We start from the raw sequence: 25,605 nt of genomic DNA, 5'->3' as shown, positions 1-25,605 counted from the left end.
TACTGTTTTTGGAGTCAAACAATAATGATGCTATTTTTTTTCTGTAAGTACAAGAAACTCTGAAGAGGCCGCCTTTTATATTCGTAGTGGACCAAGCGTGTAGAAACTAGGACATAGCAACTACCATTTACTGAGACTTACCATGTGCCAGATACAGCAGCTCTAGGAAGTGGTATCTACAATTTACAAATACGGAAACTGGTTTAGAGATAGGAGATAACTTTTCCCACATCACTGCTGTGGATTGCTAGAGGGAACTAAACCCAGGATTCTGGGATTCCATCCTTTAAACTATGCCGGTGGTTTCCAGACCTGGCTGCACATCAGCATTACCCGGGGAGCTTTAAAAATGCATCTACCTCTGCCCTTGGATGCGGAGCAAATCCGAGTCTCCCTGCACAGGATCTGAGATCAGATTTTGAACCTGTTGTGGGCCGGCCAGCACCAGTGCCCTCCAGACCAGCTGCGCATCCTTTGTTAGCCCCCAGCACTCCCTTGCCCGCTGCTTTGGGATCCCTGCTTACTGTGCAACTACTGTAGTCAGCCTTTTTTGCGCCAGTCATCATCTGAACGTTTTATTGAGTGACAGACTAGCAAGCACATCCTTCTCATTTGCCTAGAGTTTTCTAAAACAGACTTACGTGAGGTCTAGCAGGAGGTGGCACCGCTTGTTCTGATGGCAGTGAGCCCGCTGAATCGGAACCGATGGGAGGTCAGAGGCAGGACAGGGCCGTCAGGTTTTCTGGAGAACTGGATCCCGTGGTAACAGCACAGCAGCAGTCACGTGACGATGACAGCTGGTGCCTAGCATTAGGTGGACACTGCCATGTACCTGAGGTGAGGAGGGTCAGGTAGCACTGGCGAGGTCGCACAGCCAGGGCGTGAAGCAGAGCTGTGTGCCACCGGCCTGCCCGGCAGTGCTGCTCACGTTTCTAAGAAAGTTGAGGAAAAAAGAGTGTGTGTGTGTGTGTGTGTGTGTGTGTGTGTGTGTGTGTCTCTATTATTTAGTGACTAGCTAGTATTTGAAAATGGGAAGATTTCACATGAAAATCTGGGCTTTTGTTCCCCCTGGGAATGGTGGGGGCTGGGCAGCCCCGGGTGAGCCTTCCTACCTGGTCTCTCCTAGCTGGAGGTGACTGCCGCCCGACTGGGAAGGGTAACATACAGACTTTGAAAAAATCTCATCCTTTCTTTATTTGAAGACAATTTACTTTCCTTTTATTTATTGGACTGTATGAAGAAACAAAGTTCCTGTCTGTCCTGCTCTGTCTGTTAGACTTTTCTCTGCTTCAGTAAACGTGTACCTTTGTTACATAATGCATTTCATTTTCAGAAACAGGTGAGAATGCTGTCCACGCTTCCCACAACTGTGGCCTCGCCCGCAGGCCCTCCACATGGCTGATGCCACCTACCAGCTACATGGTGTTTGCTGTCACAGTGCGTCACAGCTTGTTTAACCATTCACTCCTGATGAAAATTTGTTTGCTTTTATATATAACGTGGTCAAAAACATTGTACATGCCCCTTTATGAACTTACTGTGTTTTTTGTAAGAATGGTTAGTTGAGATTGAATTATGGTCACAGGGTGTGCACACTTATTGACACCTTTGATAGATACTGCCAAGTGGCTCTTTAATAAGGCCACTCATTTATACTTTCCTGAATAGTTTAGGAGAAACCCCATTTTTCCTCACATTTGTAACCATCATCAACCAAAAAAAATGTGATTTCATTTTAGTCTTTAGTTCCTTTTATTTGTGGTGACTTTGAGGGTGTTTTTCATGCTTGTTGGACACAGTTGATATCCTCTGATTTTTCATGTTGTTCATTTTCTATTGGGTTGTCTATTGATCTGTTGAAACTTCATATTATTTATTTTTCTGTGGTGGCTGAAAATTTTTTTATTATTTTTTTAGCTTATGCTTTCACTATTATGTTAGCCAACTTTTCATCACTATAAGAAAATACCTGAGATAATTAACTTATAAAGAAAAAAAGTTTATTTTGGCTCACAGTTTTGGAGTGTTGCCTCCAAGATTGAGTGGACTCATTGCTTTGGGCCACTGCTGGGAGTGCCACATGGTAATGGCATAGAGTGTGTAGCAGAGCAAAACTGCTCACTTCATCACCAGGAAGCAAAGGAGAAAAGGGGGCCTGGGTCCCACAGTACCCTCTGGGTGTACACAGCAGTGACCCAAGGACCTCCCACAAGGCCCCTTCTCCTGAAGCTTTATAGCACCTCCCAAAGCACCATTCAGGGGACCTTTGGTGAACAGGGATCCAAACGATAGCAATTATATAAAAATTTTAAATTTTATGTAGTCATGTCTGTTACTATTCTATGACTATCTTGTGTGTGTACATCTATTTTTTTCTTACTTTTAAAATGCATTTTATTTTTTATTATGGAAAATAACATATTCTCGAAGAAGCCTAGTTCCTCTGATAGGGATAGTTAATCTTTTAAAAATTTAGGATTTTTTTTTAATATAAGCTTTTGGGGTATGCAATTTTATTTATTTTTAGTATGAGATGAGACTGGACACCTGAGGAATTTTCAGGAAGCAGGTTTCTTTAAGCTGCAGAGTCCCAGAGGGGCTAAGCTTAAAACAATCTTTGGACTGTGAGTCTGGAAATTCTTTTCGATGTATACTAATTGGAGTGGTTACATGTCAGTGGGTGGGTACATACCAGTTGCTCTCTGTCCCATATTTTAGGTCAGGTTTCATAAGTTTTTACCAAGGAAAACAGAAATAGTAACTTTTTGCACAGCAACAAGCTTGAGACAGAGTCTGTCACACCTTTTGTATGCAAACCTGGCATTTACAAAAAAGAAGAAGCTGCAAACCACATTGAGCTTTCTGCAGAACTCTTGTGAAATCCTGGTGACAGAATTTTGTCTGAATTTTATAGAGCTTTAAATAAATATTTTTTTTCTGAGGTTATGATACCAGTGGGGGGGGGCTTTCATTCCCAAACCTGACCACATTTATCACAAGTAATCATTTTAAAAATTATGGGAATGCTTTAGAAATTCCTGTATTTCAGGGAAACCCAAGTATAGTATGCATTAATTTAAATGCAGGTATATGTGTTGAACATAAATGGATAAATTAATCTCCTTTTCAGTGCTGATATAGATTACTAGTTGAAAATGCTCTGTATTCCATAGGTTTCTCTTAGTGGTTATATGCTGACATCTTATTTGTTTAATGTCAAGGTATGTATTACTTGAGATTAAATACCTATATCATAAGGAACAAAGCTTTTCCTTTCAGGCATTTAATGTCATCGGGAATTTTATACTAAAAAGAAAATGTAATTTTTATTTTTGTCATTAAAATGTGTCTCAGTTTTATCAAGTTTGTTTTTTTTTTTGTTTGTTTGTTTGTTAATAAAAACCTCCACTTTAAAAACTATAGACCGTGTTAGCCAGTCACTACAGTAATCTCTGTCGTCATCAAGGAACACAGTAAAGCCTGAGAAGTAGGAGCTTATTAATAAGGTTCAGGTCACGGATTCCATTTTTAAGTGTGGGGTTGGAGAAACTGGAGAAGGGATGTTGGCACTTTTGTGAGAGTGTTTACCTGTTATGTGTGGATCAAACATTGCTCAGTGTCTTTTATGCAAGTACTAAGCTAAGTGTTGGAGAGTCATAGTTACAAGAGATAGACAGTCTTTTTCTTGGAACTAATAGTCTATTGGGGGAATCAAGTAGAATAACACATTGCAGTAAAAATGAGACCTCCAGCTGAGGAAGCTTTTTGAAGACACTGATTTGTAAGCAAATGTGTTACCTCAGGCAGTCACAGTGGGCTTTATGGCAGAGGTTGGCTCTGAGCTTCTTCCCAGCCAGCAGATCCCAGTCAACAGATCGAAACCTCTCGTGATAAGAGGTATGTATTTGTGTAAAGCACAGAGTGTTTATTGAAGTCAAGGTTTATGTTAAAGGGAAGGGGAGTGGTAGGAAATAAGGATCAGAATCTATGTGGAGATTAAGCCACTGGGTGAAATAAGAGGACCTGGTATCTGGGTCCCAGTGAAGCACATGTTTGAAAGAAACTCAAGGGGGCAAGACAAGCCTTAGAACAAAACTGTGTTGGGGTTATTGTGAGGTTAGTGGGTTGGAAGCGGGGAGCAGGAGGAGTCCCTTGAAAAGCCCGCGTGAGTCAGGGCAGTTTGGAGAAGGTAGATTGAGGACTGTGAGAAGCCGAGCTGACAGGACTTCGGGCTCTGCATCTGTGGCCTAAGAAGAGGTGGGGAGACTGGCCGAGGGTCCCAGTGAGAGTCACAGGGTGGGCAGCCGTGCTGAAGAAAGTGGTAGACACGCAAGGAGTCTGTGGCTGGGGATGTAGCTCAGTGGCGGAGCGCTTGCCTGACATGCATGAGGCCCTGGTTTCAACCCCCAATACCCACCGCAAAAATAAGGAAGGAAAGAAGGAAGGGAGGGAGGGAGGGAGGGAGGAAGGAAGGGAGGAGGGAAGGAAGGAGTCTGCAGCTGAGGTTCTTTGCAATTCAGGAATTAGTCCTCTGCCCGTGAGTCTCATTTCAGATGTGACGGCCTGTGTTTGTGACTGCAGCTGGTGGTGCAGTAGGAGGAACCTGAGCACAGCAGTGATTCTATAAATGTGTATGCAGTGGGCTTCTCAACACTTTTTTATATTTAAACTTTAAAGAGGAGAATGACTTTTCCTCCCCTTCTCTTGTGGTGCTGAAGCTCTATCCCAGGGTCGTGACACGCTAGGCAAGCACTCTACCACTGGGTGACAATCACCAGTCCAACTTTGTTTTTAAGATAAAGAAACCAAGCCCGAGAGTCTACTCAGTGCTTCCAGAATGACAGAGCTGGTTAAATGACTCAAAATCAAGTTTTCTGACTTTTGGATCTTGACTTTTCTCATTGAACTTCAATTTCTCATCTGTATAATTAAAGTCAGAATGTGTGTAGGGCACAGTGTTGCACTTGGCATGATATCATTGGAAGAGACCCTGAGGTGAGCCTTGAAAGCTAAGGGTTTTGCGGGGGGGGGGGTGGGGGAGTGGGGGGGTGTGAAGGTCGGATCTCTGCCAGGTGTGAAGTAGGTGTGTGAGGGCCCTGACATCCTCTGTGGGAGGACAGAGACGTGAGACTGCTGGGAGGGCGGGCTGTCGGCTCAGGTCTTTGGGCCTATTGGGTGGTGGCAACTGGGGCTGTGAGAGCCCAGAGGAGAGTGTTGAGGAGGCCCGTCATTCACCCAGCAAACGCTCACTGACTGCCAGAGTCGAAATGTAGATGCTCTGAGTGTCATAGGGATACTGCTGTTTAATGGTGACGAGTTCTGCTTCTTCTAATGTTGAAGATTGAACACTAGAGATGCACGCCAAGGCAAGCATATTAAGCAGGTTTTATTTAAAGGTAATAATACAGACTTCTCCTGGGAGGAAGAAGGGGGCCATGGCTGATGTTCTAAAGTCCCAAAAAGTGAGCACACCCTACATCTTTTATAGGTTAAAGTCTATTTTGTCATCCAGTTCTCTCCGCACTTATCTCTCCTTCCTGCCTATATGACTAGGCCTGGTTCTGAATTAAGTGAGAAGCCATGGGCAGGGGGAGGGCCAAGGTGATTCAGGCAGGTAAGGGCCCAGGGGGCATTAATTAGCAGCGCCATGCTTGCAGTCCTTGATAAAGGCAGGCAAATTTGGTAATCAATGGGCTCCGGAGATCCTTGACATTCCATTCTCCCAGAGGGAGTCTCCAACTTCCAGAGGCAGGTGGCTTCATGACTTCATTTCCTTGATTGGACCCGATCCCCTATTTCTACACTAACTACCTGTCCTTAATCTGGCTTCAATAGCACGTCTGAGTTATGCTTTGGAAAGGTCAGTCTGGCTTCTGTGTAGAGAACACATTAAAGATCAAGATGTGAGCAGGGACAACCAGTGGAGAGCTCAGGAAATGATGGGACAGATAACAGGAGCGTTATGGAGGCAGAATAGACGCAGTTGGAGATAGTTGAAGGAAAGATGATGTTTTCAAATGTTGATCTCTGCTTTTTCAATGAAAGAATCAGGCAAGGTCTTTGAATCTGATTAGTCAGAATAATGTTGCCAGAAGTTTAGTATGAGTGGGGAAATTCCATATCTCCCCCATCCCTTTATGTTATGGGGCAGGGCATAAGATATTTGAGGGAACAGCTAAAAGAAGGGTGAGCAACTCCAGGCTTCCCAGGAAATGTCAACGAACAGGTGATTGAGTGGTGACAACTGAATCGGCCTGAAGAATCTTTTTTCCCATCAGTCTTGTTAAGTGTAGCTCAATAGAACCAATGGACAGAAGCACTGGTGGGACGTACTAGTTTTTGTGTTCACATAAATGTCTACTCAGAATGAACTCTCCTGATTTTGTAATCTTTTCTCAAATTTTAATAATTATCTGGTTTCTCGTCAAGAGATAGATGTGAATGATCCTATATGTAAACTTAGAAACATGTTCTGAAGCTTAGTCTTACTACCACTTTGAGAAAAGAATTACTATTTGCTTTTAGCTGTTGTTATGTTTGCCTAACATTCTTGGAACTTTTTGGGTCTATGTTGAATTATTAAAGATTCCTTTCTGTTTAAAGTTAGGACTTTGTAGATTTGTCAGCAAATTTTAGAGACTAGCAGGTTATAACCATAACCTTAGGACACTGTCCTGTGTGTTCTTTTAATCTCTGTCTTGAATTTTTGTTAGTTTTCTGAATTTCCAGATCCCATGTGGGGTTCAGATTACGTGCAGCTATCAAGGACACCATCTTCCTCGGAGCAGAAACACTGTGCCGTGTCCTGGGAAGAGCTGAAGGCCATGGACTTGCCCTCCTTCGAACCTGCCTTTTTAGTGCTTTGCCGAGTCCTGCTGAACGTCATTCATGAGTGTCTGAAGCTGCGACTGGAGCAGAGACCTGCTGGAGAGCCGTCTCTCTTGAGTATCAAGCAGGTCTGCTTCAAAGGCTGTTTAAATATTCAGTAGTTACTACGTTAGTCTACAGACTTATCCTTTTTATGGTTTGGATTTTTTTCTCCTAATTATTTAAAATAGTGAAAAATGAATGCATGTTCATGTTTTTAGGGTCACTTTAAAATGTTCTTTATCTGTAGTCCTCAAAGATCAGACTGTGGTCCAGCATTTCTACCCCCCAGGTTCTTGTGCTAAAAGGGTGTATCCTTTATGTCAGCCATTGAGTACTGGAAACAGATTCATTCTTTTTTTTTTTTTTCCTCCCCCCTTCCTTTGTTTTTGGATACCAGGAATTGAACTCAGGGGCACTCAGCCACTGAGCCACATCCTCAGCCCTATTTTGTTTTTTCTTTAGAGACAGGTTCTCACTGAGTTGCTTATCTCCTTGCTTTTGCTGAGGCTGGCGTTGAACTCGCAATCCTCCTGCCTCAGCTTCCCAAGCTGCTGGAATTACAGGTGTGTGCCACTGCACTTGGCAACAGATTCATTCTTAAGAGTTTAAATTCCTTCAGTTTATTTTTTGTTCTATTTAGAGTATGTGTAAGCAGATAATAAATGTCCCTGAAGTACGTGGAGGAGAGGTATTTGGATTCTTGGCTTGCTTAGGTAGTGCACGTGTGGTACATGTGGCTTCAACGGCGAGGACAACTTCTGGTTTCCTGGCTGGGTTCCCATGGGGAGTTTGGTGCTGCAGGGATGGCTGAGGGATGGCTGGACGCACTTTTGTGGAGCAGTGAGTGCGGAAGTGTCCATATTTATGTTTTGTGTTGTTAACATGTCGATATTCACTATGTAAAATAAAAATTTTGAGGATTTTGTCTCCAAGGAAAGAAAGATAGATTTGTTTTTCTGTAGACTGTCAGGTCCATCCCTTAGGAACTTAAGGGCCAGGATGACAGACTGAGCAGTACAGATGATAGAAGGGTGAATCAGGTCTGCAGGAGTACAAAACAGGACGTGTGTGGGTGTGTCCTTAGCTGGCTGTGGAAGGGTGGGACAAGAGCTCCTGCCAGAGCTGTCTCCACCTTGGCTGTGCTCCTTCCCACCAGCCTGCTCTGACTGCTGTCTTGATGTCCACTTGGACCATGCTTCCAGCACGTCCTCTGTATTGCCATCCAGTAAAGTACTTAACTCCCTTGCTCACAAAGCACACCAGAAACACCCTGACTATGCTGGTGGGTCCTTGTAAGGATACATTAGTAATTTTCATTAAACACTTTGAAAACTAAAAATAGCACTGAGATTTATGTATTTCTAGGGTACAAAGAGAATAGAAATTTAGGGTCAGAAGCATTTGAAGATCAGTTATAAGCACCTACATGACATTTTCAATGTGGAAATTTATAACTAAATAATCTGAACAGAACACTTTTTTTTTTTTTTTTTTTTTTTTTTTGCAGTGCTGGGGATTGAACCCAGGGCCTTGTGCTTGCAAGGCAAGCACTCTACCAACTGAGCTATCTCCCCAGCCCCGGAACACTTTTTAGTAGATTTAACTACAACTATGGACCTCTCATTGTAGATAATTCTTTTGAAAACCTTTAAGGACTCTGTCTAAAAACTGTCCGTGTGGTCAATGGGAGGGGCTTTCTAAGTCATCTCATTTCGGTCTTCTTCCCTCCTTATAACATGACCTCCTGGATTGCTGTATTGCAGATTTGCCCACCTTTTTATTTTGTTTTCCTTGATTTCACTAATTCCATCCAGTTAGCTTAGAGTTTGTTTGCTTGTTTTTGCAAGTATTAGATTTTTTGATGGTAGACAAAACCACAAATCGTAAACTATGCTAAATTATTGAATGGCTGCCTTGGCCTTTTGTATGTAAGTATGTTTGAATCTTTATTATATTTTTAGTTAAAATTTACCAGTTTTATCAGGAGGTTTTTCTCTTTTATCTCTCTTACAATAATGTAAATTAGTAGGAAAAATTGATCTTTTGTATAATTTACTTTCAATATAAATTTACTTGTAGGAGAATATATATATATATGTATATATATATTTTACATATAAAAGATACATATGTGTACATATATATATATTTTAGCCAAGCAGTCATTGCCTACATGTTACTTCCTGTGTATCCATGCTGTAATTCTTTTTTCTTTCCCTTTCTATTTATTTATTTCTAAGTGGTATGTGGATTGAACCCAGGGGCACTCTACCTCTGAGCTTCATCTGTAGCCCTTTTTATTTTTGTTTTGAGTCAGGGTCTTGCCAAGTTGTCCAGGCTGGCCTTGAACTGGTAATCCTCCTGCCACAGCTTCCTGAGTAATTGGGTTTACAGGCGTGTGCCACCATGCTCAGTTCTTGGCTGTAATACTAAAATTCCTTTATTTTCATTATTTTGTTCTTACTAATTGAGAGTACTAAAATATTTATGAAAAGTAAACCTATGAAGAACATAGAAACTCTTTCCGGTGTTTCAGAGGCGAGGCTCCTCTTGAGTTTTTTGGTCAAGAGGTGTGGATGCAGAGCTTGTCTGTTCTTTTGCAGCTGGTGAGAGAGTGTAAAGAGGTCCTGAAAGGTGGCCTTTTGATGAAGCAGTACTACCAGTTCATGCTCCAGGAAGTTCTAGACGACTTGGAGAAGGCCGACTGCAACATCGATGCTTTTGAAGAGGATCTGCATAAGATGTTGATGGTAAGGAAGAGGGAGGCCTTTCTTGTGTGCATGTCCCAGGTGAGTGTGGCAGTCTTTCAATGAAGTTGGCCGACCTGGTGGTCGATTACGTTTGTTTTTTTCTTGAGTTCACTTTTTTTTTTTTTTAATTACTGAGTGGTTTCTAAATTGGCATTTTTGACAAGAATTGTTAACCTAGTCATTATTTAACTCTAGGGCAGTTCATCTTATAATAGAATGGTCCACAAAGAAACTCACAGTCTGGTCATCTTTATTCAGCCATCTCTTAGCAGCCATTTTTGGTAATTCCTGGAGAATTACAGCTATGGAAGTAGTGCAGAAGAGCAAGAAAGGGATCTGGTGAGGACTGGCCAGGGTGGACGCTTTCACCCCTACATGTCCACAGCTCTGGGGTTCAGGTATGCTGTGTTGGACCCTTGAACTCATCTGGGGATGCTTAGAGGGAGCTTACCACAAGGATGCTGAGTCTCAAAGATGAGTCAAGGGTCCCTTGAGGAAGCTGGCACACTGAGGACTGGTCAGTAGCTTGATGGAGCAGGAGTGGACCTGTTCTTCTCCTGGGGCCTGGTCTTCTCACCTGCATTGTACTTGCCCTGTGTTTCTGACTTTTGGACCACAGTATATATTATTCTTTTCTGCTAGAACTGTCCCTCTTCCTCATCCTTCCTCCTTAACTACACTTACCTGGGACTTACTTTCAGATTTTATTTTTCTCCAGAAAGCTTATCTGACAGTTTTAACCTTTCAGCCTCCCTCCTCTACCTTCTTTGAACTCTCTTAGCAGTTACAGTTAGAACTATACTGTAACCTAACTTGAACACAGTCTCTTCTCAGGGTTTCCTGATTGGACTGGGAGCTTCATGAGCTAGGGTTGTAGCTCGAATTGCTTCCATCTTCGTAGTGTGTGGTGGAGTGTTGGTGTGCATGTGCACGTTGGAGTCCCTAGGGAAGGCCGTGGACGAGCCCGCAGCGTGGCAAGGCGATGAAATCATGAGAGACCTGCTTGGAGGGTGTTGTTCGGGGGGTTCTCTTGCTCTTGCTCGTTGTCTCACTGCATCCCGTTCAGCCTGGCTACAGCACCTCCAGGAACCACCCCTGCTTCCTATGGGAAGAAAAGGGCAAGAGTCCTTGCCAGCCAAGTGCAAGCCTTGCCTCGGCGGGGAGCGCTGCCCAGCACAGTGCCCCGTGCCCCGGGGGCCAGGCCTGTGGTGTGGCCTCGCAACTGTCAGAGGAGGCTTGGAGTTCACATGGCGCACGGCTCCTCAACCTTGATAAGAGTAGAAGATGAAGAAGGTGGTTGGGAATGGAACTTGAAATGTGGCATCTGTGAGAAGTACCTGTAATGCAGTTGAGATGATTTCCTAACTGGGTAGAAGACTGAAAGACCCATGTGTGTCAAATGGCTGCTTATTGAAGCACTGTATATTTCTTATGTCAGAGAAATCTTCATTGTTGAAAAGCTAGGGTAAAAAGCAACACATAATTATTTTTTATTGCTTTTTATGGAAAATCAAATGAAAGTTTTTCAAAATATGTTCTTTGCTTCCTGAACTGTCTCTGATGGCTTCCAAGGCACTTGTGCCCTGTGGGAGTGGGGTGGGGCCGGGTGAGGAGCAGCAGGCAGATGAACTGTGCCCTGGCCAAGTGGTTTCCATGCCTGTGTGTGCCTATGTGATGGCAGAAGCCTGGGTTAGAGGGAAGACCAGCACAGAGTTCAGCTCTGGCTCTGCATGAGTTAGTGTGTGTGTGCTGTCACAGATGAAGAAACTAGAAATTATCAGTGGTTTTAAAATTGTGCCCTATAGCATGCTAGAAGCATCAGGGGAATGTTTAGAGGGGAATGTTGGAGCCCAAACAAAAATCATTGTTTCTGTTAGGGAGAAAGGAGAGAGTGGCTCCTGGGTAGGCAGTCAGCTCTTGCTTACCACATACCCTTTTCTTGAAACCCACCAAAAAGAGGGTAAAAAATTTCCACGTCCAGTATGGAGAAACTTTGCAATAGTGCCCATTCATTTATCACCATCCCACAAATAAAAAGGTTGTTGGAATTATTTGCCTTGAAATGTAGACTAAACCAGAGCAGACACATGCTCTGAGTACTTCCCACCTTAGACCTGGAGGGTCTGGAGCCATGATGTCCCTACAGAGCTCTGCTGTCGACTGAAGATCCGTATACCACACAAGCTGCAGTGGTAGAGATGCTCACTGTCCCCACTTAAACTGCCAGCCCAGAACAGTTGTCCCGTGGGAGCACTGCCGAAGTCGGGGGAGCAGGGATCAACAAGTTACCATGAAAAAAGTCCATGACTTAGGGCTGTTACAGCGTGTTACAGCATCCTCTCCACTCAGAAATCGAGGTGCTTATTCCATGTCTATAGGTCCAAGAAAATTACTTGGTGAGGGTTGAGGCCACAAACTTAATCAAAAGCTGTGAACTGTCTAATCAGTTCATTGCCCAGGGCCCTGGCTCAGAAATAACCAAAGCAGTAAACGTAGGTCAGAAGAACATGTGCTAGACCTTAGGAAACCCTATGTTTGAGTCAGCTTTTCCACTGCCATGACTAAAAGATCTGACCAGAACAATTTTGAAGAAGAAAAACTTATTTGGGGGCTCACAGATGTAGAGGTCTCAATCCATAGGCAGCAGGCTCCATTCCTCCGGCCTCAAGGTGAGACTGAACATGGAGGCAGAAGGGTGTGGCGGAGAGAAGTGGCTCACATGGGATCAAGCTGAGAGAGTCCACTCATCAGATACCAGCGTGTACCCAAAGCCACGCCCCAGTTCCTGCCTCCTCCAGCCACACCCACCAGTTCAGTCCCCACTCAGTGGATCCCTTTAGGGGATGGAATCACCAATGGGGTTAAGACTCCCACAGCCCAGTCATCTCCTCTGAACCTCCTCGCATTGCCTCACACCCACACCATGATCCCCCCACATCAAGAGGAGTCAAAAGGAAATGAAAATATAAACATGATGAACTGGAGGTGTGGTTGCAGAAGACACAAGAAGTGCCCATGTGTGCACAGGGTTTCTGCAGAAGGGTGGAGAGCTAAGGAGCAGGAGGGAGTTCCTTATGCACCTTAGCTGTTGGATGTCTGGTGTGTGCCAGGGGTCATGCAGAGTACTGAGGGCTCCGTGATGAGCATAGGCCAGAGTTTTGGAGTGATGGTTAAATTGGATATTACCTAATCAGACCTGCATAAAACTCCACTGAAAAAGTACTACAAAGGAGAGGCACAGGTCTTTTGTGGACTCAAGGGTAAGATTTGAGATTGTGTGGAGGTAAGGGAAGGATTCTCTGAGATAGGGGCCCTGGGATTTATCTGAAGGTTGATACACCCATTGTAACCCGACTGATGTAAAAAAAATTAAAAATACCCAGAGCTGTACTTTATGTTGTGATCTGTGTAATAACAGATTATTTTAAAAAGCATATGGACTTGGAAGGAAGCATATTAAATTCATGACACTTATTGCCTCTGGGGAGGGACGATAGAGAAATGAAGAGAGAGAGAGAGAAGTTAACTTTCTGGTATCTTCTTACAGGAAAAATTTCTGAAGCAATATGACAAAATATTAATATTTGTTCTTCTGGGTGATAATCGTTGGGTTGTTTTTCAGCCTCCTAACTTTCTAACTAAAGCGATGAAAAAGAGACCGAAATAAACACTGCTCTGACAGGAGGCAGCAGGTGCCAGCTCCCCACGTTGGGAGGAGTGTGGCAGGAACGGAGGTTCCCCAGGAAGGCAGTGCAGAGAGGCCTCCCAGGGCGGGAGGCTGGGCAGCAGCAGGGTCCAGCCCCAGGTGGCCCCGGCTCTGCATGTGCGAGTGCTCGGGTCAGCGTGGCCTAAAGTGATGGAGAAAGCAGTGTCGGGATTCAGTTTTAAAGCTGGAGCCGGTGGTCCCTAGGGTGGCTTGGAGTTGGAGGAGGTGCTGAGAGCGACTGCGGGCCGGCCGGAGTGGCCGGGAAAGGTGAAGCCTGGCTCCCGCCAGCGTTGGCGGCGTCAGGATGACTGACTGCGAGGTGGGCGTTGGTGCTGCGCCCTGCAGCCCCAGGTGCCGCGGGCGTGGGAGCCGCGGAGGTGCTCTGATTGCGGGAGGAGGTGGCTCTCCGGCGCACATTTGGGCTGAGGGGGAGCTGCAGCTCCACTGTAAGGTTTCAGGAGGCCGAGCCACTGGACGTCTGCTGGCTTCTGTTCTTTTTTGAAGAGACCTCAGCTCTTCCGAGAACGGGTGGCGGTGGTGTTAGTGGGTTGAGGGAAGGGAGGAGTTTTGATGGAGGTTGTAGAGAGAAGGAAAATGCCCAGAGAATAAACAGGATCACCAGGAGCGCTGGGTGCCGCATGGCAGGGGATGGCCATTGAGCAGAGCGGCTTCTGAGCATGGGCACAAGCAGTGGCCTTGCTGGGCTTCGGCGGGCAGCGGGATCCTAACAGACGGGTGAGATGAGAAGCAGGGAGGGTGGCGACGGGACAAGAGTGCTGTTGGAGGGTGGGCCTGAGGACCTGCTGCCTGAGGAGGGGTTGTGAGCTGGAGGAGCGCTCGCTGGAGTCCAGGTGAGCTCGAGAGGACGTCCCGTGAGTGGGTGGACAAGTAACTGGGAGGAGGAGAGCGGCAGGGCCATCGGGTGTCTGGCTTGGGGGCAGAGGCTGCAGCAGCTCTGGTAGTGCGGCACCGGGAAGCCCAGCTGGAAGGGGAGGAAGCCGGGCACTGAGCTGCAGCTGTGCCAACATCCCTCAGCACGGTGGCTGAGCCTGATGGGGCTGGAGAGAAGCAAGTCAGGCCAGAGCTGACCCATGAGGGATGAGGTCTGGAGCCCGGTAGGCAGACTGGACATCAGGGATGACAGCCTGAAGAGGGGTGAGTGGAATGGCTGGTGACCTAAATTTTAAAGGGGCAGAGTCTTGCTTTTGTTTTGATTTTAAATAATAATGTGGAATAGTAGTGGGTTCAAAGTAACAGCGAGGAAGTGTGAGGATGCCACCTCTTCAAAGAAAGCTGCCCGAGGGCATACCTCTGAGGGAGAAGGCCAGGAGATGAGGGAGCACACGGGAGCTGAGATTTCCCCCTCTGGGGGACGGTGGTGCACACAGCTCCGGCTGAGTGGACCCAGGCCTGTGGAGCACCACCGTACAGCTGGATGGTGGAGGACCTGGGGCATTCCAAAGTCCTGCAGAGGAATGTTATTTTAAAACAGGAAAGATTTGCAACCTGAAAGTTATCACTGGGTCTAAGGGAAAAAAGTCATCCCAGGCAGTGAACTCGTAAGATGTAGCCTGCGAAATACTGCACTTCAGGGTAGAGGAAGAATCCTGCGAACTCCTAAGTGCAGGGGCAAGTCTCCTTTGGCGGTGGGGAGCACAGTGGCAGCTGGGCGTCGGGCCTCGTGGCAGTGTCTCACTTGGTGTCAGAAGGTGTCCTGAGGGAGAGAGTGTGATCAAGGATTATCTCGGGGTTGGAATAGCCGTGGGACGTTGTGGAGCAGTCTCTGTGGGCCTGTCTTCAGAAAGATGGCTTGCTGGCAAAGCCGCCGACCCAACAGCTAAGGCAGAGTGAGGACCAGGGCTGGGGCAGTGGTTGCAGTGCGACTGGTGGTAGGCGCAGACCCCACTGCAGGACTGCTGGGTATTCTGCGTGTGCATCTTGGTTTGTGTGTAGTGAACCTTGGGAAATCATGCCACACAAATCTGGGAGTCAGGCAGGGACAGTGAGGCTTGTCCTCCGCAGTGCACAGCTGCCTCCTGCTGAAATGAAGAGTGAGACCAGCAGGACTTCCAGCCTCCTAAGAGTCACATTCACAGTGTGCTCCTCAGGAACATTTCTTTTGAAAAAATTTTTGAGGTATTATAAAAATACCTACTAGCAGGATTCGTGTTTCATGTTTGTGTATGAACACAACATACTTTGATAAGTTTATTCCAGGTGCCATAACTAACGTTTCTAAGTGCTATTTCCCCCATTATTGTACTTTCTTGTACGTTGTGAATGTTTTAGTTATGTTTTTAGGAATTTGAAGGGATGTGAATGATGAAGTTGCTCAAGTGTCATACAGTTTTTAAAATAATCTCCCTAGACCTCGCCTGTGTTGCATGCTCTCCATGATCCCTTCTCTCTCGCCCTTCTGATTTGTAGCTTTTGTGTTAACAGAGGTGAAGATGTGAGTTGCTGAATTCTACTCTCAAATATCTCCTTTTATATTTTTGTATTTTAAGGTGTATTTTGATTACATGAGAAGCTGGATCCAAATGCTACAGCAATTACCTCAAGCATCCCATAGTTTAAAAAATCTGTTAGAAGAAGAATGGAATTTCACCAAAGAAATAACTCATTACATACGGGGAGGAGAGGCACAGGCTGGAAAACTTTTCTGGTAGGAATCCTTGTGCTCCTCAGTGTGGCTTCCTTCCCTCACTCCTCCCGGTTTGCCCATGGAGTCTCTTGCACACGTTTGGATGTTCGGTTACGTGAAAATCACAGTCACTCACACCTGTCATGTGCCTGCCCCTCTTCCAAGTTTTGAGCAGTGGTCCTCAACCAGGGTTGATTTTGCCCCTTGGGGACATTTGGTGGTGTTTGAAGACATTTTTGATTGTCACATTTGGGGGACATGGTGCTGGCACCTGGTGGACCGAGGCCCGGATGCTGCCAGGCACCCTGCAGTGCGCAGGACACGCCCCTCAGCGGGCAGTTATCCACCCAGAGTACCCACTTAGAGCTTGGGAAATCCTGCCTCTTTTCGCTTTGCTCCATCATTTTAATAAAAGGAAGGTGACTCGAGGTGCTCCAGGTGTGTTTCAGTCGTGGTGGGGACGTTCAGAACTTATGTTTTCCCTGGCAGGTGTTTGGGAATATAACCTAACCACACACCTCTTCATAAACTGGTTTGCGCTTGGCGATAGACTGACTGTAGGTGGAAACGAGGACAGTCTGCAGGAGGGAGTGTGGCGCTGGACTGTGTAGCAGCGCGGCTTCCTCGAGCCAGGTGCACACTGTGAGGCCCCGGCCGCAGTGCAGAGGGCTCTGCTGGTGGCCATGCCAGTCTGACTTGCTTTGACTCGGGTGAGATCAGGGCTCTTCTGTGCTCTGGACCCTGCCGGTGTCTCCTGGTGCTTGTGGATACCCCACTGCCATCAATTGCTATCTTTTTTCTGCTGCTCTTCTAAGGCACGTACACCCAGCACGGATGTTCTTCGCTCCTTCCCATCATGCTCTAGCCCCTCGGCTTCCACGTCAGGTGCTCATCTGACTCCAGCAATGGACTGACTGATCTGGACTCCCTCTGTCTCTGTCCTGTCTGGGTGTCTCAGAATCTTGAGCACTTTTCTGCCTGGACTGTCAGGTCTTCTTGCATCCCATTTTCATTCTGAGCAGGCAGTGAACTTGCTCTTGTCTCCTCACTTCCTGGGCTTCAGGCTGTGGTCCACAGGCAGACTTGTCCCCATAGTCAGCCTTCTTAAGAAAGGCATTCCTTGCCACTTTCAGCACCAGCCCCCGCCCCTCACACACTTGTTATTTCCCCTAAGTCTGCTTTGCCTATAACCCTGTTTGCAGTTGCTGTTTCCAGCCTGTCAAGCTTTGTTGAAGAAAAGTTTAAATAGGTTCCTGCTTAGTGTCACTAGAGATAGGTGATTTTTGCTGTACCCTCATTTCTGCCTGTCAGTGTTTGTGTCCTTGTCTTCTGCTTGTTCTTCAGATGCCCTGAGCAGTCTCTGGCCAGTCCACTCCTTGTTCTGAGAGCCTCCTGGGCCTCCCTGCTGCCCCTTCTGTGGGCAGCCCATCTCGGGATCCCAGGTCTCACTCCCCTGCTCCTGCGGTACTGGACCGGCAGCCTCTGCTCCAGGTGCAGCCCGTGTGCAACCAGCCCTGACTTCTTTCTTGAGCCCGCGCTACCTCTGGTCCCTTTGGCTGGCCCCGAGACACATCTAGCACTGTACCTCTGCCGCAGTCTGCTTCCATCTTCGCCAGCTGTCTTTGTTCATGCGTCAGGCACTGCTCTCTAAGTGGTCCCCCTGCTTCTGCCTGCAGCCTGCGTTCATTTGTGGCATCAGAGTCAGAGTGACCTTGTTACACGGCACATCAGATCATCTCCAAACACTCCAGTGGGCTCCCTGTCTAGTGACAATGGCCTGTGAGACTGGGCACAGTCTGTTTTCTCATTGACCTTTGCCCTCATCTCCTCCTAGGCTCTGCTCTGCTTCCTGCATGGCCAGCCTGAACTCCCTTCTCTTCTCTCAGGCCAGGCTTTGCTCCTGCCACTGGTCCTTTGCACTTGCTGGTCCCCCTTTCGTGGACTGCTCTTCCAGTTATTTTCATGACTCATTGCCCCACTTCCTTCCCGTCTTTGTCCAAATGTTACCTTCTCAGCATATTTTAAATCAAAGTTTCTACCCATGAGTACTCCTTAACTTTTTTTCTTTCTCCAAAGCACTGAAATTATTAATCTGAAATACTATATATTTTATTTTTTATCTCTATCCACTGGAGAACTTTTTTTCCTGTTTTGTTTACTCCTTAATAAATAATCGGCATTCAGTCTCTGTTGAACAAATCCACCCTGGATATTCTTGTATGATATTCTTTTTAAAAGCATGTGTCTATTAGGTCCCTTCCTACTTAGATTTTTTGTGCCTACTTGTTTGTCCACCAAACAATCAAGCTAATTAGTGTGACATCCAAGGCCCTTCACAGCATGGCTCCATTTACTGTCCCAGTCTCTGTTCGCTTTGTGGCATGAGCAGCCTCTGCTTCTCCCAGGTTAGGTAGTTTCTTTCTCACTAACATGCCTCTTGCTTGACACATCTTCATGCTGTGATCATGTTTATTGTTCTTCCTGAACTTTCTTTCCCCTCTCTGTCCTCCTGACATATCCGCTCTTTCAACTCTTGCTGCAGAGTGGTTGCAGGGCTTTCTGGCCATGAAACAGCTTCCCCTGCAGCTGGGTTTGACCCTTCTCTGACAGCAACCCTAGCACTTGCTGTCTACCACATCCTACGGGTTCTGTGCTTCCCTGCCTTCTTCTACTAGATCGGAAGCGCCTTTCCTTGAACATGGCCTGGGTCAATAGACAGTTGTTGAACTTTTACAATATTCATTTAGATTTTTTTTTTGACTACTTGGGTATTCATTTTAACATTAGTATTTAGATGGTGTGTTCAATGAGAAGGATCAGCTGTACAGAGTATTTCATGTTTATCAACTATAAAATGCTAGTTGTGAGGGAAATTTAAAAAACAGTTGCATTGAAGGAATTTACTTTGTTTTTGTATCCTATCATTTAGTTTATTTGACATTTTGTGTCATTTTGAACATTTGTTTAGGATGGAAATAACATTTGTGTAATAATCACTTAGCAACTAAGAATATAACATAAGGCTGGGTGTGGTAGCTCATGTCTGTAATCCCACTGGCTTCAGAGGCTGAGGCAGGAGGATTGCAAGTTCAAGGCCAACCTCATCAACTTATCGAGGTCCTCAGCAACTTAGTGAGGCCCTGTCTCAAAATAAAAAGGACTGGGGATGTGGCTCAGTGGTTAAGCACCCGGGATTCAATCCCTGGTACCAAAAAAGAACATAAGATTTTGTGGTTTATGATGAAATAATGTAATAAAACAAAGATAGGTACATGTTATAGTTTAGATTTCTACTTTTTCACACTGATCATTTGATATTGGAAGAAAAATTCTCGTTGAGTTTTAAGCTATCGTAGCAGTAACTGAGCCTTTTGGTTTCCGGAAGATCTTTCTTCCCAGTTTTATTCTTGTTTTTTTCGTTCCCTTAGTGACATTGCGGGGATGCTGCTGAAGTCCACCGGGAGCTTTCTGGAATTTGGCTTGCAGGAGAGCTGTGCTGAGTTTTGGACCAGTGCTGACGACAGCAGCGCCTCAGATGAAATAAGGTTGGAGCTGCTCTCCCTCCTGTTCCAGTTCTCCTCGCAGAGTTCTGCGCTCCGTGCCGAGCCTGAGGGAGCCTCATCCAGACCCACATGTGTCGGGCTGGAGGAGTTTGGGCAGAAGACTCAGCAGGGCTTACTTCTCACTGTCTTGTCTTTTTATATGATCTCTTAGCTATGATTTCATGTGAAATTTTTCTGAAGATGAACTTAGAATTTAGTTCACATAATGAAAATAATGTCTTTAGAGAAAAGAAAAAAGTTGACTAAAAATGAATAGAATCAATCAGTGATCTCCATCCACATTTTCTGGAATGTTTTTAATTAAATGTTATATTTCTGTCTTTTGAAACTTTCCTAACAGTCTTTTGGTATGTATTAATGACAACTGATACATTTAGCTTATCTTTTCGACTGAGCTTTAAGCTTAAATATATGAAATCATAGTTTATTCCTCTGTTGAGTTTCCTCCAATTCTGTACAGATGCCATTGGTGATAATCTATGGAAATTGCTAATTTTGTGGCATTTGTATCTGCCTTAGAGCCATTTTGTGGCTGTATATCAGTCATATGTGATTCAGTCTTAGCTGGTGCTCAGATGAAACTGACACTTCAGAGCTGGAGTGTTTTCTCTCTCACCACCCGAAGTTTGGTGCAAAACACATTGTGGGTTTCAGAACACCTGGGATGTTTCTATGCCAAGCTTAAAAAGATGTTCCCACATACATTCTCCCCTGGGGAAACCAAATTGAGTAGTTGAGAAATGGAATGAGTCAATTTGTAGGTCTTGTAGTTTTGAGATCCATATTATAGACTTTAAATAAACATAAGAATGCAAGAATACAGACGCTGAACTACAAAACATTTTGCGATGCTGATTGTTCACTGGTCATGGATCTAACGGGCTCTATGCACAGAAGTGCATTGAAGCTGGCCTCCCCAGGGATGTGTGCGCATCCCTTCCAAGCATTGCCCTGTGCAGTCTTGCTGCTGCCTTGAGATCTCCACAGTGGGAGCGTCACACCACCCAGACGGACACGTATCATGTGAGTCTGGGCTTTCACAGAGCCCGTGGTTAAGCTTTTACCAGATTGTGCTTATCTCAAACTCCAAGAAATTATCATAGTGAAATATTTAGAAATTTGAGCTCCTGTTACTTGAATGTACCCTGCATATATTTAAAGGACTTCCTATAAAACTGAGGAATGAGCTGGGATGTAGCTTAGAGGTAGAGTGCTTACCCGGGGTTAAATTGGCAGCACTGCACGCATGCACATTCAGGAAACAAAACGGAGTAGCCATCATCTCAATATTACGCACATGTTTGCAGTAATTACTTGCTCCCATTGAAAACAATGGGACCTCTACTGAAAAAGACTACTACTGTAGTCTTTATTTGTTACTGTGACTTGGGATTTGCTTTGTCTTTGTTGTTTGATGCTGTTGTGTCTGGGGCACACCTGATGTCTTCTGACTGGCTTTGATCTGCTGACAGGAGGTCTGTCATAGAGATCAGCCGGGCGCTCAAGGAGCTCTTCCATGAAGCCAGAGAAAGAGCCTCAAAAGCACTTGGATTTGCTAAAATGTTGAGAAAGGTGAGTTTGCAAACCTGATTTATTACCTTTTTATATCTTATATTTTTTTAATCTTACTTTTTAAGAAGCCAACACTAAAGAAGTTTCTTTGTAATTGATCCTAGGACCTGGAGATAGCAGCAGAGTTTATACTCTCAGCCCCAGTTAGAGACCTGCTAGATATTCTGAAAGCAAAACAGTATGTGAAGGTAAATACCTAAGTATACTTGGAATCCTTTGTCTTTCCTGCTCTTTTCTAAAACAGGCATACTTTTTCACAGAGGTCCAGATGGTGAACACGTTAGGCTTTGGAGACCCACATTGATCTCATTTTAGGACTGCCCCATAATTTCCCAGTGAAAATTAGGAAGACACTTTTTATTTGACTTAACACATCTTAAGAATGCAGATAAGCAATCAAATATTTACTCATACTACTAAATTTAGTTATCCATATGTGTTAAAATAATGCATATTAAAAGATAATTTTGATTTTAGATAGTGGCTTTCTCACCCTCACTTTTTCTGAATCAATGTGAAGTTTTTATGTGGATCTTTGATGTCGGTGTCCGGGTTATCACCAGAGCCACTTTTTTGCGGTGCTGCGAATTGAACCCAGGGCCTTGTGCTTGCAAGGCAAGCACTCTACCAACTGAGCTATATCCCCAGCCCAGAGCCACTTTTTGAGTCACCATCTTTATGTCCTTTTGCTTAAGACTTAGCACTTTTGAATCCGTGTATGTAGTTGTCACTGGAAATGTTATGCCAAGCCCAGGAATGTGTGGCCTAGAGTGGGATGTGTGGCCCACACAGCACCACATTATTGTCCCTTGTTAAAATGGTGGGTGATACTCACCCCCAGTGGAGTATCGGGTAGCTTGAAAAGCTTCGCACCCCAGCGCTGACTGAGGTTGTTTCAGATCCACTTCCCTCCCAGGAGTATTTTATTGCTGAAAGTGGAACAGCGAGGAGTCCTGTGACTGGAGAGATTGCAGGAACCTCCCCTAATCCGCTCCCAGACTTTCCCCGTAGGTCACTTTGAGCCCAGCTGCTTGCTACTCCCCATACTGCTCACGAGCTTGTCTTTCCCAATAATCCTCTCTCCTGAACCTGCTTGTCTTTTTCTAATTTTTTTTTAAATAACATTTCTGTACGTGCGTAAGACTGGATTATTTCTTTTCTAGGTCCAAATTCCTGGCCTGGAGAACTTGCAGGTGTTTGTTCCAGACTCTCTGGCTGAGGAGAAGAGCATCATTTTGCAGTTGCTGAATGCCGCCGCAGGCAAGGACTGTTCAAAGGACCCAGATGACATGCTCATCGATGCTTATCTGCTTCTGACCAAGCAGAGTGACCGAGCTCGGGACTCAGAAGATGGCTGGGGCACATGGGAAGCACAGCCTGTCAAGCTGGTGCCTCAGGTGGAGACGGTGGATACCCTGAGAAGTATGCAGGTCGGTTTCATTTACAGGTCCCACTTCCACTCTCTGGGCCCCCACCTTCCAGCTACTTTATTTCTTACAATGTTTTCAGGAAAATCAAATTTTTACCAGATCATGATTGATTTAACTGCCCTGGTTAGCTCAAGAATGTACTTCCAAAAGCATACTCCAGCTTTTTACTGGTAATTTTCAGCATGATTTGTACTAAAACATTCCATTAAGTTCTATAAGTATGTTACATTTTACTAGAATATTTGAAATAATACATCTATTTTATTTATACCTTAGTTCAGTCAGGTAGTTAGGTCTAGAGACTCATGATCTTAAAAGAATTATCTCAATAATTTAATTTCAAATTCTAGAAATTCTAGTACTCTGTCTTACTGATTATTTTTGTAGCAGAGGCTGTCACCTGCCCATATAATAAAGATCCCAGTCAGTTTATTTAACTTAGATTTTAACTGTGAGGAACTTCTCATGTTACCTGAGTCCAGCTTAGGGACAGAGATGGTAGGTGTCCGTGTGCGTCTTACTCAGCCTGACCAGAGCAGGCACTTCTGTTGTGTCTCCCTCCATCCCGTAGACCTGTTCTTCATCCCCAGATGAGGGCTGGTGCAGGCTGCCTGCCCATTTGAGCCAGGACTGTGACAGTTAATGTAAACCAACTTCCCCTTCCAGTTAGTCCCTAGCCCTGGCAAACCGGAAGCGTATCCAGTAAGTGATCCTTTCCCTGCGTCCCAGGGTTACTGCCACAGTCAGAAGGTCGCCATCCTTCTGAATGGTTACAGTTTCTTTCTTTTAGTTTTCCTGCTTTCAGCCTCACTGTCCCTTCTTCAGTTCTGTATTTGTTGGTAGTTTTGATACTTTGAGAATGATGGTTATAACACAGTGAACTGCAAATACCTCAGTGACTCTTTCTGAAAGACAAAAAGAAATACAGTTTTGGTCTTTTAAATGATTCATACAAGGCCCCATATCTGATCCTGGTCCTATTCCTGCCTTTCCCATCTTGACGTGCTGCTCCAGAGCCCATGCTTACACACCTACACACGCTCACTACACCAGCAGTGTGGACTACTGGGAGGTCTGGCAACTTAAATCTGCAGACCTGCACAGTACGGTGAGTTCTCCTCTGTGAGGAAGAGCCTGGACGTCACTGCCCACTGCAGAGTGTTGCTCTGTGACTCTCTGGTCAGTGTGATTGTGTCCCCAGTGGCCCTGGGATTGGTAATGTTTGAGGTTTGAACTTGAGTGGGAAAGCAGTCTTTGGTCTTTTTTATGCCGTGTGTTTAATTTTCCTCTTAGGTGGATAATCTTTTACTGGTCGTCATGCAGTCAGCTCATCTCACGATTCACAGAAAAGCTTTCCAGCAGTCCATCGAGGGGCTGATGACTCTACACCAGGAGCAGACATCCAGTCAGCCAGTCATCGCCAGAGCTCTGCAGCAGCTCAAGGTACCCAGCTGCCCTCCCCGTGTCTGATGTCTGCCTTTGGGTGTGATGCTTTGGAAGAGTTGAGTGATGTGGCACGTGTTATTTGGAAACATGAGCTCTTAAGTTGCCCTCCATTCTCCCTCGTTCCCAGTACACACTTTTCCATGTCTAAACTAAAAAATTCTTGGACCCTTTCTGCAACTCAGGAAATTTAGAATTGGAAAGGAGAAAACTGAGCAGTTAAGTGACTTCATGATGGTTGTGTAGCTGAGTAGCAGAGATGAAGCTGGACTCTAGTTCTCTTCATTCCTAATGCAAATCAGTTTCTCTTTTGGCAATTTCCAGGATTTACTACCAGAGTTCCATATCAACAATATGCTATCTAAAGGAAGATTTATTTATTCCTCTGTTGAACAAATGATTCAGCCAAATTAACTATAATAGGAAAAAATCTGTTGTAAACAGGCACGAAGGCCTTCAAAGTCTATGATAAGCTACAGCCTTTATTCTTTTCCCATTTTTTCTGCTTTCATCACTTTCTATTTTGTACCCCATTTTTCTATCAGACCTGGTCTCATCTATACTTTTCCACAAGCCATCAGTTGTGTCTTCTCAGTCCCAGTGAGGTGTGATTTCTTGAAGTGTTCCCTGAAAAGACCAATTATTTGATAGACATTTGTTTTTCCCCCCATCAATCTGACTTGTCTTATTTATCTATAATTCTCTTTTATAAATCGTAATCTCACCCCTAGTAGCAGAGCAGGAGACTTTTGTCTTATTTTAACCTGAGCCGATGAACTCTGGAGTGTGAGGATTTTATAAGATGCTGATTATTTTATAGCCCTAAGGACCTAAAAACTTGCACACAGAGCCCAGAAGGCATAGGGCCTCTTAACAGCATCTGGTATTATACCACGGTGACATTTCAACTTGAAGGGTTTCAAAAGATGCAAATCAGGAATGAACCAACAAAAGAAAGATTTGGGTATTTGTGTCCATGGCTCAGGGTGGTAGATCTGCTGCTCACCATCACATGGTCTAATTTGACTGGGTCTTGACATAGAAATGGAAAGTAATAATAGCAGGTAAGACTTGAAATATACTGGATGAAAATTAGTTTGTTGAGAGATGTCAGATTTTATTTTCTAAGCCTCAGGGAAATGCTGATGATTTGAGAAGTACATTTTGTAACAACACATGGGGACAGTTGTCTGATGGAGTCCATGTGCACACAGCTGTGTTTAAGGACAGGTGGAAAGGGAGACCACTCTGAAGCTGTTGTGATATTGCTTGGAAAGTCAGTAAACGCTTGTGGTAGTTTAAGCAGTGTCTTAGCATCTGCTCTGTTGACATTTTGGGAAAATAATTACTTCTTGTGGGGTGTCCTGTGCATTGGAGGATGTTTAGCAGCATCACTGGCTTCTGCCCACCAGGTGCCAGTAAATTCTACTTCCTTCCATTTTTGACAACCAAAATTATCTCCAGATATTGCCAGTAATATCTCTGGTGGTTGGTACACAAAAATACTGAAGACACTAGCACCTATTCAAAGACTAGATTGTAATTAGGCATTATCATTTTAAGTGGATGTTTTCCTTTTGTATTTTATAAAATGTTAAAGAATATCAAGTGCAAATAAAAATGAAAA

General features: G+C 44.9%; 1 protein-coding gene across 7 annotated transcripts in view; it reads left to right on the top strand.

Annotated features, from left to right (window-relative positions):
- Positions 1-25,605, top strand: part of Map3k4 (mitogen-activated protein kinase kinase kinase 4) — a 106,608-nt gene that overhangs the window by 57,485 nt on the left and 23,518 nt on the right. For all 7 annotated transcript variants that reach the window (XM_047557384.1, XM_047557382.1, XM_047557379.1 and 4 more), the window contains exons 4-11: positions 6,714-6,956; positions 9,474-9,620; positions 15,834-15,991; positions 19,399-19,515; positions 21,006-21,105; positions 21,210-21,293; positions 22,269-22,535; positions 23,829-23,978. In XM_047557384.1, coding sequence (XP_047413340.1) covers positions 6,714-6,956; positions 9,474-9,620; positions 15,834-15,991; positions 19,399-19,515; positions 21,006-21,105; positions 21,210-21,293; positions 22,269-22,535; positions 23,829-23,978 — 1,266 coding nt within the window. The remainder of the gene's footprint in view (positions 1-6,713; positions 6,957-9,473; positions 9,621-15,833; positions 15,992-19,398; positions 19,516-21,005; positions 21,106-21,209; positions 21,294-22,268; positions 22,536-23,828; positions 23,979-25,605) is intronic.

This window comes from Sciurus carolinensis, chromosome 7 (genome assembly GCF_902686445.1).
Source record: "Sciurus carolinensis chromosome 7, mSciCar1.2, whole genome shotgun sequence".
In the NCBI taxonomy this organism is placed as follows: Eukaryota; Metazoa; Chordata; class Mammalia; order Rodentia; family Sciuridae; genus Sciurus; species Sciurus carolinensis.
This window is presented reverse-complemented; position numbering and strand designations above follow the sequence as displayed.